The sequence below is a fragment of the Panthera tigris genome, chromosome B3 (assembly GCF_018350195.1).
Source record: "Panthera tigris isolate Pti1 chromosome B3, P.tigris_Pti1_mat1.1, whole genome shotgun sequence".
Classification (NCBI taxonomy): Eukaryota; Metazoa; Chordata; class Mammalia; order Carnivora; family Felidae; genus Panthera; species Panthera tigris.
In genome coordinates, this window is record NC_056665.1 from 109,250,202 (window position 1) to 109,267,406 (window position 17,205).

A 17,205-nucleotide genomic window follows, 5' to 3' on the forward strand; every position below is an offset into this window, starting at 1 on the left:
ATTATAAATGAGCCTAGAAGCATTTGAGTTGCAACTGCTGTTCTAGGGAAAAAGAGCCAAGAGGTAAACACAAACGCTGTGGTCTAAGACCTGAACTGTTGTGTCTGAGCCAGTGAGTACTAAAGGACTATTCTGGGGAAATAAGGCCAGAGGGTACACGGTATAGGGAGGGTCAATAAAAAAAGAACTTTCTAACAAAACCAGAATAATCTGCCCAAGTATATGGTCCTCCTTCACTAAAAAAGAATAAATGGGAGTCACCCCTTTTCAGGGTCCCAAAGGAGACTAATTCACTGGGTGAAGAACTAGAACAGACATGCAAAACATCCCTTCAAGTCTGGGTTTCTCTGATGTTTTAATCTAATGAGCTTCATTATCATCAGTACCCATCTACCATGAAGAACACACTGAGTTGGGCCATGCAAGCTTTTGGTGTACTATTTCCATGGGCTTCACTATCTGATCCTCTTGGGTACTTTAACTTACCATAAACATAGGGAAACCTTAATATTTCGTTAGTGTTGACAAGTGAGGACTACTCCTGCCCTGCAGTCATTCCAAGTTATAGTGAGGGGAATCACAAGGAGGCATCATGGCATAATGGACAGAAAACCAGAACAGGAAACTGCCTGGGGAAACTTGATAATCTTCCAAACCTCAGTGTATTTCATCTGTAAAATGGGACTAAAATTTAGCTGTGTCTATTCTAGACTGTTGTACAGACTAAATTAAACGATGCACGTAAAGATGCTCTGACAATTGTACAGTGCTATATAAATGCAAGGACCTTCCAGTACAAAAACACCACAGACTGATTACGTGTTGCTTTTTTGTCTCAAATGCATTTTGCTTCCTTGGTAGAAGAATCTGGATCAGTCTACCTATCTGCCCAACCAATGAATGCTCCATGTATCCACCTATTTACCTACCTCTCCATCTCTAACTCAAACCTCACTTTTCCAAAGCCTCTCAACCCAATATATCCAGAATTCTAAATGTATTAATTTAATTAAGGAGGAGAAATCAGGTCATCACAAAGGTGATCAACCTTTCTCCAGGAAAGGCACAGAAGATCAACTGCTTGCTAAAATAATGTTTTCAATTTTAAATTCTGCTTACTGGCTCACTAGGAGATAGATACTAATTCTTTTTTTCCCTGGTGCTCATTAATCGTTGAGAAAGGAGCTACACCAGTCCATACACCAGTTGGCTCAAGTACCCATTTTTAGAGAGGAATGTCAACAACAGGAGCAAGAACACGTTACCTAAAAATTCAGTGTCATGAACATTGCCGAGTCCCACGTAAGAAGGAAGATGTGATCTATAGTTATAAAATGTAAAGTGGCAAGTCAGGAAGAATACATACCCTGAGAAGTTCCAAACAGACAGGTGAGAGTTAATCCCTTTATGGGAATTTTAAATTGTCAGGCTGTGCTATTTCCTACTGCGAAAGCTCACCAGTATCTGACTTTCATTATTTATTGAAGGTTATTTCTGCTCTAGGCCATGCTTATTCACTTTTAACAGACCTAAGCAATGGTTCTTTAAGAATCCTTATGCAAATAGGAGTTTTCAAGCTACATAAAGTTTCACACAAACCAGAGTTATATTCACGAAATTCCTTTATAATTAAATTTTAAGCAAGAAAACTGCAGGGAGTTAGGCATTAGCATTCTTTGTTGTTTAAAATGTAATTAATGTCCAGCAATAAATTAAATAATAAATTAAACAGGTACTTGTCACTTTTAACAGGTAATAATGGGAACTAACATATATACAGAATACATTTGTTTAAAAGGTGATATAACTGTCATTGAAAGATTTTTTAACAATCAAGAGAAAATAAGATAAAGTGTCAGCAATTGAATGACAAATTCGGGCAACCACAAAAATGTGCTTACCTGTAATACAAATTTCTGATCTATGTATTTTTTGGCAATGCTGGGTTGGAATTCTTGGCTTTCCAAAAATCGTATGAAAAATTCATATACAAGCTGCAACAAACAGATTATAATTAATTTCAAATTGCACTTCACTGAGCATAGTATCAAAAACCATAAAAAGTCTGTAACACTAAAACTGACAGGGCTTAGAAAACTGAGTTTTAATATCAATTACAAGCTACGCCAGCCCTTCTTGTGGTTCACAGTCGCTTTTATGTTTTTTAACTTTTCAAATTAAAAATCTAATACAGCCAAACAAAGCAAATAGAAATTCCCCCGCAGCCTCACTACTCAGAGATAACCACTGTCAACTATTTAATGTACGAATCTCCTCATTTTTCTCTACACTTCTACAACATACCAGTGAACTATAAATATATTTTTATATAGTTTTCAAACTACTTTTACCATCTGAACAATATATTATATACAATTTATGTCAATAATAACTAAGCCATCTTTCTTAGTAGCTACAAAGAGTCCACTGTACATAATTTTTAAATGAATAATTCCATTATTCATAATCAATTTAACAATCTCCTATGCTTCGACGTTTAAATAGTTTCTCAATTACTTCTCTATCAAATTATGCCACATTGTGCATCATGTAATATACATCAGTGTGCATTTGCTCAATTATTGCATGAGGAAATATTTCTAGAAGTGGCAACGTTAGAGTAAAAGATACCCAGACATTTCAGGATTTTCAGCATTTATTGCCACATTTCCTTTCAGAAAATCTATGGCAATTTACACTCCTCTAAGCAATGGATGATGGTTTAGCAGAAAACTCTCATCTGCAAGGAATGAGAATATTCTCATCTGCAGAATCAATCTGAAATAACTGTTCTAATAAACAGAAGATCATTGTTTATGTTCTTGGCAAAATAAATCTATGTTAAAGTACACATGAGGGGGCCTGGGTGGCTCAGTCAGTTGAGCGTCCGACTTTGGCTCAGGTCATGATCTCGCGGTTCGGGAGTTTGAGCCCCACGTCAGGCTCTGTGCTGACAGCTCAGAGCCCAGAGCGTGTTTCAGATTCTGTGTCCCCCTCTCTCTCCGCCCCACCCTGCTTGTGTTCTGTCTCTCTCTGTCTTTCAAAAATGAATAAACATTAAAAAAAAAATTTTTTTATTAAAAAAATTTTTTAAAAGTACACATGAGATCCTGGTGTAATATACAACAGTTCATAAAAAACAGAACTTGTAAGAGGCAGACAGACACTGTGTTGGGAGTCTAGCTCTGTCCCCTACTGTGTAGCCCTAGGCAAGTTAATTTCTCTAAAATTGTTTCTTCAACTGAATGAGGATGATAATCCCTAAGACCGAATGTGATAATATATATAAAGCACTGCGCACAGTAACTAATACATATCACCATTATCACTATTACCTAAAATAGCATTCTCAGGAGTTTTTAGTCCTACTCCTTTACATTTAAAAATTGTTGAACGGGGCGCCTGGGTGGCGCAGTCAGTTAAGCGTCCGACTTCAGCCAGGTCACGATCTCGCGGTCCGTGAGTTTGAGCCCCGCGTCAGGCTCTGGGCTGATGGCTCGGAGCCTGGAGCCTGTTTCCGGTTCTGTGTCTCCCTCTCTCTCTGCCCCTCCCCCGTTCATGCTCTGTCTCTCTCTGTCCCAAAAATAAATTAAAAACGCTGAAAAAAAAAAAAATTTAAAAAAAAAAAATAAAAATTGTTGAAGACTCCAAAACCTTTTGTTTATATGATAAATATGAAAAACATATATATATATATATATATATATATATATATAGTCAGAAAAACAATGAGAAAATTTCAAATACGTATTTGTTATTTCATTTTAAAACAACACATTATACATTAACATAAATAATGTATGTTTGTGGGAAACAACCATATTTTCCAAAACCATTACTGAGAAGCATTATTTTTATTTTTGAAAGATCTATAATTGCATATTAGAAAACAGTTTAATATCTGCTTCTGTATTCAATCCATTGTGACATACTGTTTTGGTTGAAGTATGTCAACAAAATTGAGCCTCATGCAGATCTAACAGTATGAAAAAGGATGAGTATTTTCATAGTATTTTCACACAATTGTGGATATTCTTTTTTGATACTACACCAAAACTTGACAGTTGTTTCTCAAATAGGAGTTGCACTGCAGAATCTGAAACCAATATCAATGAGTTTTTCATACTTTGTTACACTAAATTCCAATGGTCTGTCATGTACTCTGAATGGGTCTTTACCATGTATGGTTTCCTAACATCATTCACTGGAAAATACTGGTTCACTGAGTTATGCGTTTTTCAAATGGTGACAAATTTTACTAGATTGTATCAAAAAGTCACATTCCTTAATATCTCCAATTTCATCAAGAAGTCTAAGCTTTAATTAGCTATAAAGTTCAGCAGAAAGACAAGTTTTCCAAAATTCTGATTCTAAATTTTGCTGGAATGCTCTAATTTAATCAGCACAGGCGATGATTTTCTTTGTCTATTTTCAAAAAACACATCTACCAAATACCCAAGTTGGAGCAAGCACAGTTTGCTAGACATTCCTGTGGGCAAAACTGATCATCTCATGAAAAGACAGCCAGTGTAGCCTGTAGCTCAATCACACAAATGCTTTAGCACACAAGACGATCAGTATACTTAAGCATACAGTCATTGGGCTTTATGCATACTTCCCACTTTGTCACAGAGAATATTTCTTAAAATGTGTACTCGAAAGTCAAGACTTAATGATATTTAGTTTAATAATTTTTGCTGCTTCTCCAAGAACATTCTTAATTGAAACTGGCTGTTTTTTGTCAATGCACGTCAGTGAAGACTATCTACCAAGCCAATGTGCCACAACCGCTGCGATTTGTGCTAAGGCAGCAGCAATTTGAACCACCAACGCTTTTGCAAATATGATTTCAAATGTCAACACAGTGAAAACAGCAAACAGCATAGTATTATTATAAAACCAGTTTTGACTTTGCAGGCCTGAAAATCAGGTCTCAGGGTCCCCCCAAGGGACTGCTGAGACCACTAACTTAAAAGCATCATACAGTGACCTTACCTACGACTTTAGACTTTAGCTTAACACTTAAATTAGGTATGCACATTAGGATTTTACTTTAAAGTAAAAAACTGTTTTTCTCTTTGAAATTCTGAATTTGGAAAAACTTCTTGCCCAATGACCTGAACATTATCAAATTGTACTTCTTTTTTGTTTTTAATGTTTATTTATTTTCAGAGAGAGCAAGAGAGAGAGCACGCATGCACATGAGAGCAGGGGTAGGGGAAAGATAGAGAAAGAGAGAAAAAGAGAGAGAGAGACAGAGACAGAGAGAATCCCAAGCAGGCTCCGTGCTCTCAGTGCAGAGCCTGATGTGGGTCTCAATCTCACAAACCGTGAGTTCATGACCTGAGCCAAAATCAAGAGTTGGATGCTTAAGCAACTGAGTCACCCAGGTGCCTCTGTCAAGCTGCACTTCTGGCATCATAATGTGACTGAGTCCCGCCACCTTCTAGAAGAATTGTTCTTGTTTCATACACTAGGTTTTCCACTCTCTTTTACAAACAGAATGTCAGCCTTATTCAAATAACCATAAAAGGGGGGTTAATTCCCACAAGTGGAGAGATTCTCATCTTGCAGGCCTGACTTGTGGGCTGGCAGGACTTTCCAGCAAGATTGGCAAAACGCTCTCCCCACTCTGGTCCCTTGAAAGCAGTTATGGTTTAAAACACTTGGGTGGAAACACTTCAGACACATTTATTAATAAGCATAAATGTTCTCTACACTTACGAGACAGATTTTTACCTCAGAATCAAAAATCTCTCTTGGATTCCCAAAGGGAAAGACAGACTGGGGACTGAGAATAATTTACTTTTCAAGGTCACATAAATGAATTCTCCAAGGAACATGAGTAAAAAAACTGTAGCATTTCTATTTTTCAGTCTCAAGTGTAGAGGCGCCAAAAACAACCCTCTGATTGCAAATGGAAGTCCTGCAAAATCATATTCTACTGGAAATACACACCCAAATACAGAAAATACACAAAGAATAGCCATGGTAACTGTGGGATACCAGTTTAAAAGATACCAATGCAGGTATAACGGAAAAGATCAAGTAACATACATATAGTAGAACCTTTGATATATTTAAGCTAAAAATTTGGATTTAAACATTTTTCTATTTTTAAATCTCTCCAAAGAGCCAGGATTTGTTATGAGTAATCTTGTATGGGCCACAAATTTAAATCAGACAAGATGTGTGCAGAAGCAGTCTACCCAATCAATAACCACATCTCAATGCAATTTGGTTGTTCTCTACTATTACCATATATTTGGTAATGAACACCTTGCTTCCTTATAAAATGTGGTCCACAAGAAGAAGCACGCTGCCAAAGCTGCAGCTAATAAATGCCGGAGCTGTGTTTCGGTCAAAAAAATAGCTGAATCGATGAAAAAGTCAAATGTTAAATTTCGTGATAACTTACTATACTATAACACGCATGACTTATCATGAACAGAAAAAAGAGATTTCTTGAACCTTCAGAGAGTGCTCGTCAGTACTAAAAACCACCTATCAGTGAAAATGGAAAGGTGAAGAATTTGTGGAGTCAGAATACATAAGAGAAACACAGGAATCTTGAGTACAAAGACTTCCATAAAGGAATAGTTGCTGAAGGCAACTGAGGGTGCCCACTGACTTGACCTTTACTAGGAATAAAGGCCAATTTGTGAATTTATAAAAAAATTGTTTAATGCTTATTTATTATTGAGAGATGGAGAGACACAGAGCGTGAGCAGGGGAGGGGTAGAGAGGGGGGAGACACAGAATCCGAAGCAGGCTCCAGGTTCTGAGGTGTCAGCACAGAGGCGGACGCGGGGCTCGAACTCACAAACTGCGAGGTCATGACCTGAGCTGCAGTCAGTCGCTTAACCAACTGAGTCACCCAGAGGCCCCGGTCAATTTGTGAATTTTAAAGGTAGGTTTCCTTTATCTGATCCAACTTAAGTCATATTTCCCCCTGAGCTAAAGAAGGGATGAGACGATTATAGGCTTGAACAGAGTGGCAACACAGATGGAGCCACACCGTTCTGGGATACAGTTTGTGACTTTACATCCAGAAGGGGACAGCTCTCACTGCTGTTCCTCACCGTTGCTTCGGTTTTCGAGTTTCAGGTGAACTAACAGTTAATGCTCCAGTAGCAATGACACAGTGTAAGCTAGAGATTTTTGGTGGCAGAATTTAGTTTAATAGCTTTGGAAATTAATTTGGTCCTGTATTTTATAGAGTCATTAAGCTTAGAAAGGATTAACTGAAATACTTAAACTTTACTGTGCTTTAGGAGAAATTTATATCTTTGGTGATCACGATTTAGAGTATTCAAAAAGCTCTTGCAAATGGCCAGAGTGGTCTACTGTCTCTGGGATGCGGAGAAGACAAATTGAAGCTTTGAAGACATCTCTCTGTCTTTTCCACGGTGAGACGTGGGGCTTCCCTGAGATTATCTTGCTTGTTTTGTTTTTTAAATTTCTTCCAGACTATACTGTACTTCTGTGACTGGTGAGCATTACGAATAAGACAGGACAAGAAGTCCACCTATTCGAAAGATTTTTTTTTTTTTTTAATTTTTGTCACCATTTGGGATGTACCAGGAAAAGCACAAATAATTTTCCAAATTTCTTAGATCGCAGATAGTATGTCTGACACCTTAAAAAAAAAAAAATATCAAGCAGCTAAAACAGGAAATCAGCTACACTGTTTTAACTAATTTACTCAATCCTGGCATTGATAGCAGGGATACATATGTATAACATGCCTGGGTAAGAGTTGAGAAAACAGAGCCCCTGAAAGCTCTCCTCATAACTAGGAGAAATAGCATACATATGTATCTGTAGCGACCTTGAGTTGCCAAAGCAAGACAGGGAAAGTTGCAAATCGATGTCAAAAATTCTGACGTGGGGAAAAAATAAACTTGTAGAATATCTCTAGGCCTCATCGTGCTGCTGCACAGTTTTCTGCTCTTTAGAAAGTCAACTAGTAGCCGTGAGCACACTTCAAAGATGCGATATCGGGCTTCTGCCTCTGCGTGACTGATGTACGAGGTTCTGTTCCCTCTCTCCATCCCTTCCCTCCTGGCTGGTTGTCATCCGGCCTCTGAGGACATCCTAACTCGATGGAAAGATAGCCTTGGGGACCATTCCATTCATATTTCCTTGTTCTCTTCCTTTGAGAAACGTGGGCCTGGAGCGTGAGCAGCCAGGAGACCAGTATGGAACAGTACATACAGTACAGATGGGCCGGGTGCTGGGAGCGGAGATGCGGGAACGGCCCTGATTTGTCCCGGCACGTGCGTAGGACTGGAAAACATGGCCTTCTCAGTGCAAGAGAACAAAACTGGCCTTCACGCAAGCTTTCTATCAGCTGTTGCTCTTTCTTGCACGATGTAGCAGCTACTGCAATTCGTTTTTGCCCTTCTAGGCCACAGAAACACATCTGTGGTTATCATGAAGACAGGAGTTCAAGGTCCCCAGGATACCTGCTGCTGAAAATGAGATATAGACTCTGTGACCTAATCACATCTAACTAATAATGTGAAAACAGCTCAGCTCCTGTTGGAGGCTGCGGCAGGCAGGATCACAGAGAAGCTCTAATAAAAGAACAAGAACTGTGCAACCTGGGAGAAACCGCACTAAAGCATTACACCGAAACTTATTATTTTATTCTTTTGGCATCCTAATTATCAAGAGTGAGAAACACAGAAAGCATTCTCTAAGCTTTCAACTAATGTACTCTAATTTGATTTCCGGGTGAATAAAGGCCTTCAAGAAACTCCCATGCTAATCAGCTAATAAGTTAATGGATCTTTCTTTTATAACAAATGGTAGTTCAAAGTACCTGTAAGTGTGGCCATGATGCCTCAAGGGTAGGTTCATCTTCTTCTGGATCAAATTCATTGCTGTCACTAGGAGGGAGAGTTCTGAATATATTGCAAGACACCTAAAAATAAACAAGCAGCAGAGTTAGCTGGAAGTACCTCCTGGGCAGCTGTATACAAGGTTTGCAGCCAGCCAAAGGGAACCCAGATGACAGACGATGGGAACACCATCAAACTGGAACGGGGACCTCTCTCCACGGGCTTTGAGGCCAAGACCACCCCTCGGCAAAGCCAGAGAGTAGTAGAGTAGCACCTCCAGCCCTCCTGAACAGTACTCCTTGCCCAGGCCCCTTTGATTTTAGACCTCCCATCAAAGCCTGCTCGTGCTTACTTACCCGGCAAGCATGCTTCTAATTCACCAATTTACACCAAGATAGAAATAACTAATGGGCTAATGGGCTTTATGTATTTCCCTTTCCAGGTTTATTCACGATTTGCAAATTAACAGTTGAACTAATGGTAAAATCCCAGGCATTTACAAAAAGCAAATCAGAAAAGATATTTCCAAACCTAACATACTTGAAATCATCCTTCACCTGTTCTCAGTTGGTTTGCAAAGCAGTAATGATGCCCTGCGTAAGCTGTATCTGTGACACAAATCTCTGTGAACCGACTAGGTATTCCGTTACCATCGGCAATTTCCAAATTAAATGCTGGTTGCTCAAAGAATGGCCAGGAGTTGATAACTATTGAAACTGGGTGATGAAGGCATGAGGACTCATTATGCCAGTCTACTATTTCTGCACATGTTCCAAGATTTCTGTAGTAAAATGCTTATTTTAAAACTGCGGCGGGCACCTGGGTAGCTCAGTCAGTTACGTGGCCGACTTTGGCTCAGATCATGATCCCACTGCTTGTGGGTTCTAGCCCCGTGTCAGGTCCTATGCTGCCAGCTGCCAGCTTAGAGCCTGTTTCAGATTCTGTCACTAGCTGTCTGCCCCTCCCCGGCTCAAACTCTGTCTCTTTCTCCCTCTCTCTCTAACATTAAAAAAATAATTTAAAACTGCGGCTGGTACTATTCTCGAGGTTCCTTTTTGACTTGCTTCTTGTCCCACGTAGTCATCCATCCTCTCTCAATGACCCAAACATATTCTCAGATGTGAAGAAAAAATGGGGGGAGGGGGGAGAGGAGGGGTCAGTGGGGTAAAATGTGTACAAGGCAAGAAAGGAGACTGCACCAGAAGCCTTTGCTGGACTTTCTGTATAATGCAGAAAATACTAAATATAGCACGCTGCTCTGGAAGAGAGAAGAAAGGCTTTTGGGGTCCCATTAATCCAAATGTATTTGTTTACTTAACAAATAGTTACTAAATGCCCATCATGTTCACACACTGTTCCAGGCACCGGAAAAATAACAATGAAGAAAGCAGAAAAAAGTCTGTGCCCTCTAGGAGCTTATGTTTTATTTAAACCCCTAAGTATCCCAATTTCCTCACTATGGAAACTGAGCCCAGATGTGTAAGCTATGGAAAAGAGATTTGATTTGATTTGAAGTGTTATGGGAAGCCATTAGTTGATCTTAAACAGAAATGTGACATGATTTGATTTTTGCTTTTTAAAAAATCATTCTGGTAGCTCTGTATTGAACAGACAGGAAGGGGACAAGTTAGAAGCCTCTGAAGGTGGCAAGAGATGATGATGGCTTGGACTGGGATGGTGGCAGAGAAGACAAATAGATCGATTCAAAATATACTCTGGAGGTAATATTTGCTGTTGGCTTGGATATATGGGGTGAAGAAAAGGAAAGAATCAAGGATGAGTCATAGATGCAAGGCCATCTACCCAAGATGGAGATGGCTGGGAAAGTGAAAGCTTTTTTTGTTTATGTGTGTGGGTGGGGAGGTCCAGAGATCCAGTTAGGAATGCGTTAAAGAAGCAATATCTAGGAGCCGATCAAACATATGAATCTGGACTTCCAAGCTGGACAGGTCAGGACTAGAGACATATAAGGACTCTTTGGCATACAGATGATATTTAAAGCCATGAGACTAATGGATCAGCGTGGAAAGGAGTAAACAGAAAGACCCTCAGGCATCCAACACTCAGAAATGAGACAGAAAAAGAACCACCAGGCAACACAAATGAAAAGGAACAGAAAGAAAGTAGGAGAAGAAAAGAACTAGTTTAGGGTCTCAGGAACTAAGGGTATCTTAGGAAGGACAAAGACGTCAACAGCAGCAAGTGCTGCTCTGAGGTTGACTGAGATGCACATAGAGCAGTACCTATCGGATTCGGCAGCTCTATGAAGTGGATACTATGATTATCTCCAGTTTACCACTGAGGAAGTAGGAACACAGGTGTTGAGAAGATCTGAGGTTACACTCAGTAACCAGCAGTTACAACTGAACCCAGGCTGTCAGGCTCTACCACAGTGTTCTAGAAAAGTAGGCAGACCACTTCTTTTGCTCTACTTTAGCTGAGATGACTGAAAACAATCATTCGATTATACCATTTCTGCCACAGCCAATGACAGCACGTGTAGGTCTATCATGTTATTTTTGTCCCTTCCAATGATTATTAGGAATTCCATTTACAAAGAAACTAGTGAGTTTTCAGAAAGCCATCAACCAATGACTTCTCTGCAACCAGCCAGCCACACTGTAATCAAAAGGGCAGAGGCACCTGGGTGGCTAAGTTGGTTAAGCGTCCAACTCTGGATTTTGGCTCAGGTCATGATCTTACAGTTTGGGAGCTCGAGCCCCTTGTAGGGCTCTGTGCTGACAAATGCGGAGCCTGCTTGCAAATTCTCTCTCTCCTCTCTCTGCCCCTCCCCCACTTGTGCAAGTGTGCTCTTATTCTCTCTCTCTCAAAATAAATAATATTTAAGAAAAAAGACACACAAAGGGGCAAAAGTCTTTCAGTTCCTTGCTTTTGAAACCATAAATTTCGAAAACTGAATTTTCATGCCAACTAAATCATTCATATTTACTGTACTCTGTAACAGTTTTTTTCCTCTTCCAAAATGTGAAAATAAACCATAAAAGTTAAAAAGCGAGTGGGCCTCTGTATAGTAAAAACTAAAAGGACACAGAAACTTCTGCTCCTTTATACTCTTGGACATATACACTCTCTTAAAGTGCCTATCACGTGCTGCAGCAATTGTTTACATAACTATCTGTCTCTCTCCCCTAATGAAGAGTATGCAATGTCACGTTCATATTTGTTTTCCTAGCACATACGAGGCATCCAATAAATGTTCACAAAATAAAAACTTGGACACATTTTGGTTTTGTGTATTTTGGTTTTGCTTTTTAAAATTTCAATTTAAAGTTTTCTGAGTAATTTAAATAAATCTAGGTTATTTAACTTAAAATGGTTAACTCTGTACAGAGTTCATCTAAACCTCTAATTTGGTCAAAGCTTCATCTCTCAATTATCACATCAAAAGAATGTCAGGTACGGAAATAATCCAAACACCGAGTGGTTTTAGAGGCATGCACATCTCATTTAGCTACACACTGCTGTTTCTTCCGATTTGCCTTCCTTATAATGCTTTATTCAGTTTACTTCTAAATATTCACCACATGAATAATGAGGAAGCACAGATCAAATGGGCTGGACAATTACAAGCTGACTCAGTTGGTTAAGTAGTTTGCTAACAGATTTGGAAAGAATGTCAAAGCATATCAAGTGTCACGGAAATGGCCAAGCTTTTGACCCAGGCTGGCACTGTGCTTAATAAAAATGTCATGAATGGATGAACCATTGCTCTCATCCTTGAGAATCTATTGGGAAAAACTAATCCAAGACAAGTCTGAAAAATCTACTTTTTAAAAAGTATTTTCTGCATTTTTTTAATGTTTATTTATTTTTAAGAAAGAAAGAGCATGTGCTGGGGATGGGGGGCAGAAAGAGAGGGAGACAGAGAATCCAAAGCAGGCTCCATGCCAACAGCAGAGAGCCCGATGCTGCGCTCAAACTCACGAACTGTGAGATCACAACCTGAGCCAAAGTCAGATGCTCAACTGACTGAGCCACCCAGGCACTCCTGAAAAAACCACTTAAAGTAGTCATTTACAACATTCTACAAAAAGTGTAAAATTAGAAATAATCTTTATGTCCAACATCCAAGAGGTACATCAACTCAGAATACTGTGCAGCATTAAAGATGATGGCTATACAGAAGCACAAAGAAATGTTTATAAATAAAGATTTAGGGGGAAGACAACTGAAAATGATGAGACTTTAACCATACAGGATAGAAATGCATATCTAAAGGAAAATTTTAAAAAGCTGTAGTAAAGCAAGAGGAATATGGATGATAAACTAGGTAGTTGCTGTCATTCCTCTTGAGGCACACGAAATAATTCCTAAATCTATAAAAGTAAGAGACATACGGTATATAAGTCATGCCTTTAATTTCAATATGGAAACAGGCTCTTGAATTTGTTTGAATGAGATTATTACTGTCAGGAGAGAGTTAAAAATCAGAGCTTCCTACAATGCCTAGAGCCTAGTTCAGGAACGAATGGTTAAAAAACTCAATGAATGGGCCAGTGTAACTATACGGTTGAACTCCAAAATCGGGAGTTTAAAACTGGTTTATCCACAGCGAGAAGTGGGGAAGGGAAGGTGGTCCTCCAAATCCCCTGACTTTGCCGCAACATTTAATATGTGTGAGTCCGAGCTAGGAAAAGATCTAGTTGCCCTGGTCCTATTTTCAAAAGATTTCCAAGATCGAAAAATGGTTAAAAACCAATATCCAGGGGCTCAGTCGGTTGAGTGTCCGACTCGATTTGGGCTTGGGTCACGATCTCACAGTTCCGGAGTCTGAGCCCCGTATGTGAGTCTGCGCTGGCAGGCTAACGGCACAGTGCCTTCTTCAGGTCCACCGTCTTCTTCTCTCTCTGCCCCTCCCCACCCCATGCTCTTTCTCAAAAAATAAACATTAAAAAAAAAAAACAAACCACTATCCAACATGGTAAATTTGCTTCCATTAAATCTTTTTTTATCACTGACAGCCACTTCTGATTTCTAGTCCAGGTTTTAAAGGGATTACTAAATAGGTAATGTTATTAAATAGCCAGCAGCAGGTTTATGCTTATGCAAACATGTCATGACCACAAGTAGCCACGGGCAACACTCCCCACCACAGACCAATTTTGTGGAGTCTATGTGGCTACACTGAAATGCAACATGGTATTGTAAACTCTCGAAAACTGTCTCTATTATGTATTTAAATGCATGAGGCTCTAGTCATAGGCTGTCTATTTTATTTATTCAGGAATGGGTTCTCCAAAATGAACAAAAGAAATTTTTACAGTACATTACAAGGATTTGGTTTCCAACTATTTTATTTTAATCTACACTGGTATCAATGTGAAGAAAAAGAAGTTTAAGAAATAAGTGTCTTTGAGGTATAATCTGATTCGCTTTCATTCCAAAGGCATTATAATACAATAAATGTTGAATATTGGAATCGAACTACAAGTTTGAAGGCACTGGGCTGGCCTCTAGAAAATGGCTATAAGGACAGAAAGCAAGGCTGAGGGAAGAGGAGAAACACGTATTAAAATCTAAATAACCCCTCCTTAAAGATAGAAAATTTAGGATTAGGAATTCCATGTTGCTTCTAGAATTCAATCATGTTAAAGACTCTCTCTCATCCAGCTCCCTCCTCTTACCAATAAGAAAACAGCTTGTGAGTTTTGCAAGGTAACACAGCACCATGATACGCACAGATGGTTCTTGGGGTCCTTTCTCTGGCGCACCACCTCCACCCCATCCTTGAAGACCATGCATGGACCTGACTTCTTCGTCTCTTTCTCTTTCTCCTCTGATTCCCCCACCACATTTCTTTCTATCAGTTTTTTGACTTCTCATCTCTCTTTTCCCATTATCTCCCTCCAGTGGCCCTCAATGGCAACCACGGACACCGTTTCACTGTCTCCCCCCACCGCCGTGAACATTCAGAACTATGTTGACCTTTCTCAGCATTAGAAGAAAAACAGAACAATCTCTTCAGCCTCACTGTCTGGTTCAGACCTCCATCTTCAAACGTCCTGATTACTGACTGCCAAGTTTCCTCTCCGGTGCTCCTATTCCTCACATCCCTTCTTCTCATCTCCCCGAGCTAGAGTTCCACATGTCATACGGGACGTACTTAGACTAAAAAAAGTATTCGTTGTTTATCTGAAATTCGAATTGAACTAGGTGCCCTGTGTCTTTATTTGCTAAAACTGACAACTCTAAAATAACACTAATATTAAGAAAGAACCCATACTGGATACAACTCAGTTGTGAACCGGTGAGCACCTGCACCATAGCACCCGGGGAGGGATGGGGGGTGAAGGAGGGGGATAGTGCCTCAGGCCAGGCCTGGCACCAATAGCTGCCTGCTCTGGGGGACTAGCTGCTCTCTTCTTTTTCAACTCTTTAGTTTACTGCTGATTACCATTAACTATAGTGCAAAAATACGTAAATCTCAACGTCTTGGCCAAATGTGAAAGAGACAACTTAACAGGATCCTAAGTGCCTGGCCCCGTAAGTAAAGAAGTGTCTAGGCATATTTTAATCAGGTTTTGATTAAACAAACATCTTACTGTTTCTTGACTTGCAATATCAAAATACAACTCTTAATATTTTTAAATAGTTATTTAAGCTACTGCAGGAAAAAAAAAAAAAAAAAACCTCTCACTTTCCTGAATCTCTTGATCTCCATGGAAATGCTACTACTAATTTTACACCTTGATTTTGGTTGACATTTTGCTGTTGTTTAAGGAAAATGACTAGCACATTACAAAAGAACAGAATGTGGATAGCACCTGTGAGCTACTCACTATTAAATATCTGCCAAGATTATCAATGAACAAAACAAAAGGTAAGAACAATATAGTGAATTATTTAAAAAAAAAACACACAACTAATGAATACTTTTGGTTCCCTTTAGTTATGCATTTGTGAGCACCATTTGTACCGAAGGTCTGGGTAAAATCAGACATATAATGTACTCGGAAAACCACCTGTAACTACAGTATAACAAAACAACTTAAATCATCTTGCCTCTGCTTTACCATACTACTTTCTAGATGAGTAGGTTATCATCTTGGGTAAATGCAGATGAACTAGTCGACCTCATGAATATTTCTCCCTCTTTCATCTGTGACACTGTAATTTCATGCAATATTGCAAGTATACTGACTATAAATACAAAAATAATGACATCACAGCTATAAAATGAATTTTCTTGAAATTTCATCTACAAAGTAGATTTTCTAACAAAAAAAAAAAGGACAATACAAATGATGTTAAATAGAGAACATCCAAGCAAATTGAAAAGTGCCATTATTCCTCTAGCACTATTTGTGTTAAGATCTTATGCAAGTAACCATTTCAATGATATCCCTCAGTTTTTTTTTATCCAGTTCATCCATTCGTTAATTCTATAATCCATCATGTATTGAAAAGAAACAAAATCATTTACTCAAGCATTTAGAACCAGAGGGAAGCCCCAGTAAATGCAATGTTGAAACTATGTCAGCATGCATTATTCTCATAGTATTTTGTGTTAGTCCAAAGTAAATGTATCAAATAAACATGATGAAACATATAAAAGTAAGCAAAAGTTACTTTAAATCTCTAAATCAGACATTTGTACAGAGAAGACAATTTCCAAACACACTAGAATTAGTATTACATATTCAAACTCTAAGAAAAAGAACTAAAATCCTAACAGATATGCCTAGATACTTTGCTATGCTATTTATGTTTTAGAACATAAAAGTAATAAATGTTAAACACACATATAATGTCAAGGTACCTTTGGTAACACCAAATTTAAGAATTCTTAACAGTCCCAGTGATAAAGAACGTTTCAAATCTGACTCTCGGACCCTTTTTTTTTTAATTTTTTTTTTTAACATTGGTTCATTTTTGAGAGACAGAGCACAAGTGGGGAAGGGGCGGAGAGAGAGGGAGACACAGAATCTGAAGCAGGCTCCAGGCTCCGAGCCGTCAGCACAGAGCCTGACATGGGGCTCAAACTCACGAACCGTGAGATCATGACCTGAGCCGAAGTCGGACGCTCAACCGACTGAGCCACCCAGGCACCCCATCAAATCTCTCAGCCCCTTGTAAAGTAATTATAAATAATTATTGATATATAAAACCAGGAGAAAACTCCCAACATTTTGTAATTATGCTCAAGAAACTTAGAGTCAGACCAGATATACATCTTTTAAGCTTGTACTTTGATTAAGAAACAAATGGCAAAATTTTAAAACTTTCAATTAGCACTTAATTTAACTCACTGGCAATTTGTTCAACCAGTAATTTGTTTCTAAAGCCAAACCGTGTCTTTTAATTATCGTAATAAGTTTACTGTAGTTGCCACTAGTCT

General features: G+C 38.9%; 1 protein-coding gene across 3 annotated transcripts in view; it reads right to left on the reverse strand.

Annotated features, from left to right (window-relative positions):
- The window catches only part of PPP2R5E (protein phosphatase 2 regulatory subunit B'epsilon), a 149,058-nt gene that overhangs the window by 33,572 nt on the left and 98,281 nt on the right, over positions 1-17,205 (reverse strand). For all 3 annotated transcript variants that reach the window (XM_042989856.1, XM_042989858.1, XM_042989855.1), the window contains exons 4-5: positions 8,828-8,929; positions 1,902-1,994 (exon numbers count right to left, since the gene is read on the reverse strand). In XM_042989856.1, coding sequence (XP_042845790.1) covers positions 1,902-1,994; positions 8,828-8,929 — 195 coding nt within the window. The remainder of the gene's footprint in view (positions 1-1,901; positions 1,995-8,827; positions 8,930-17,205) is intronic.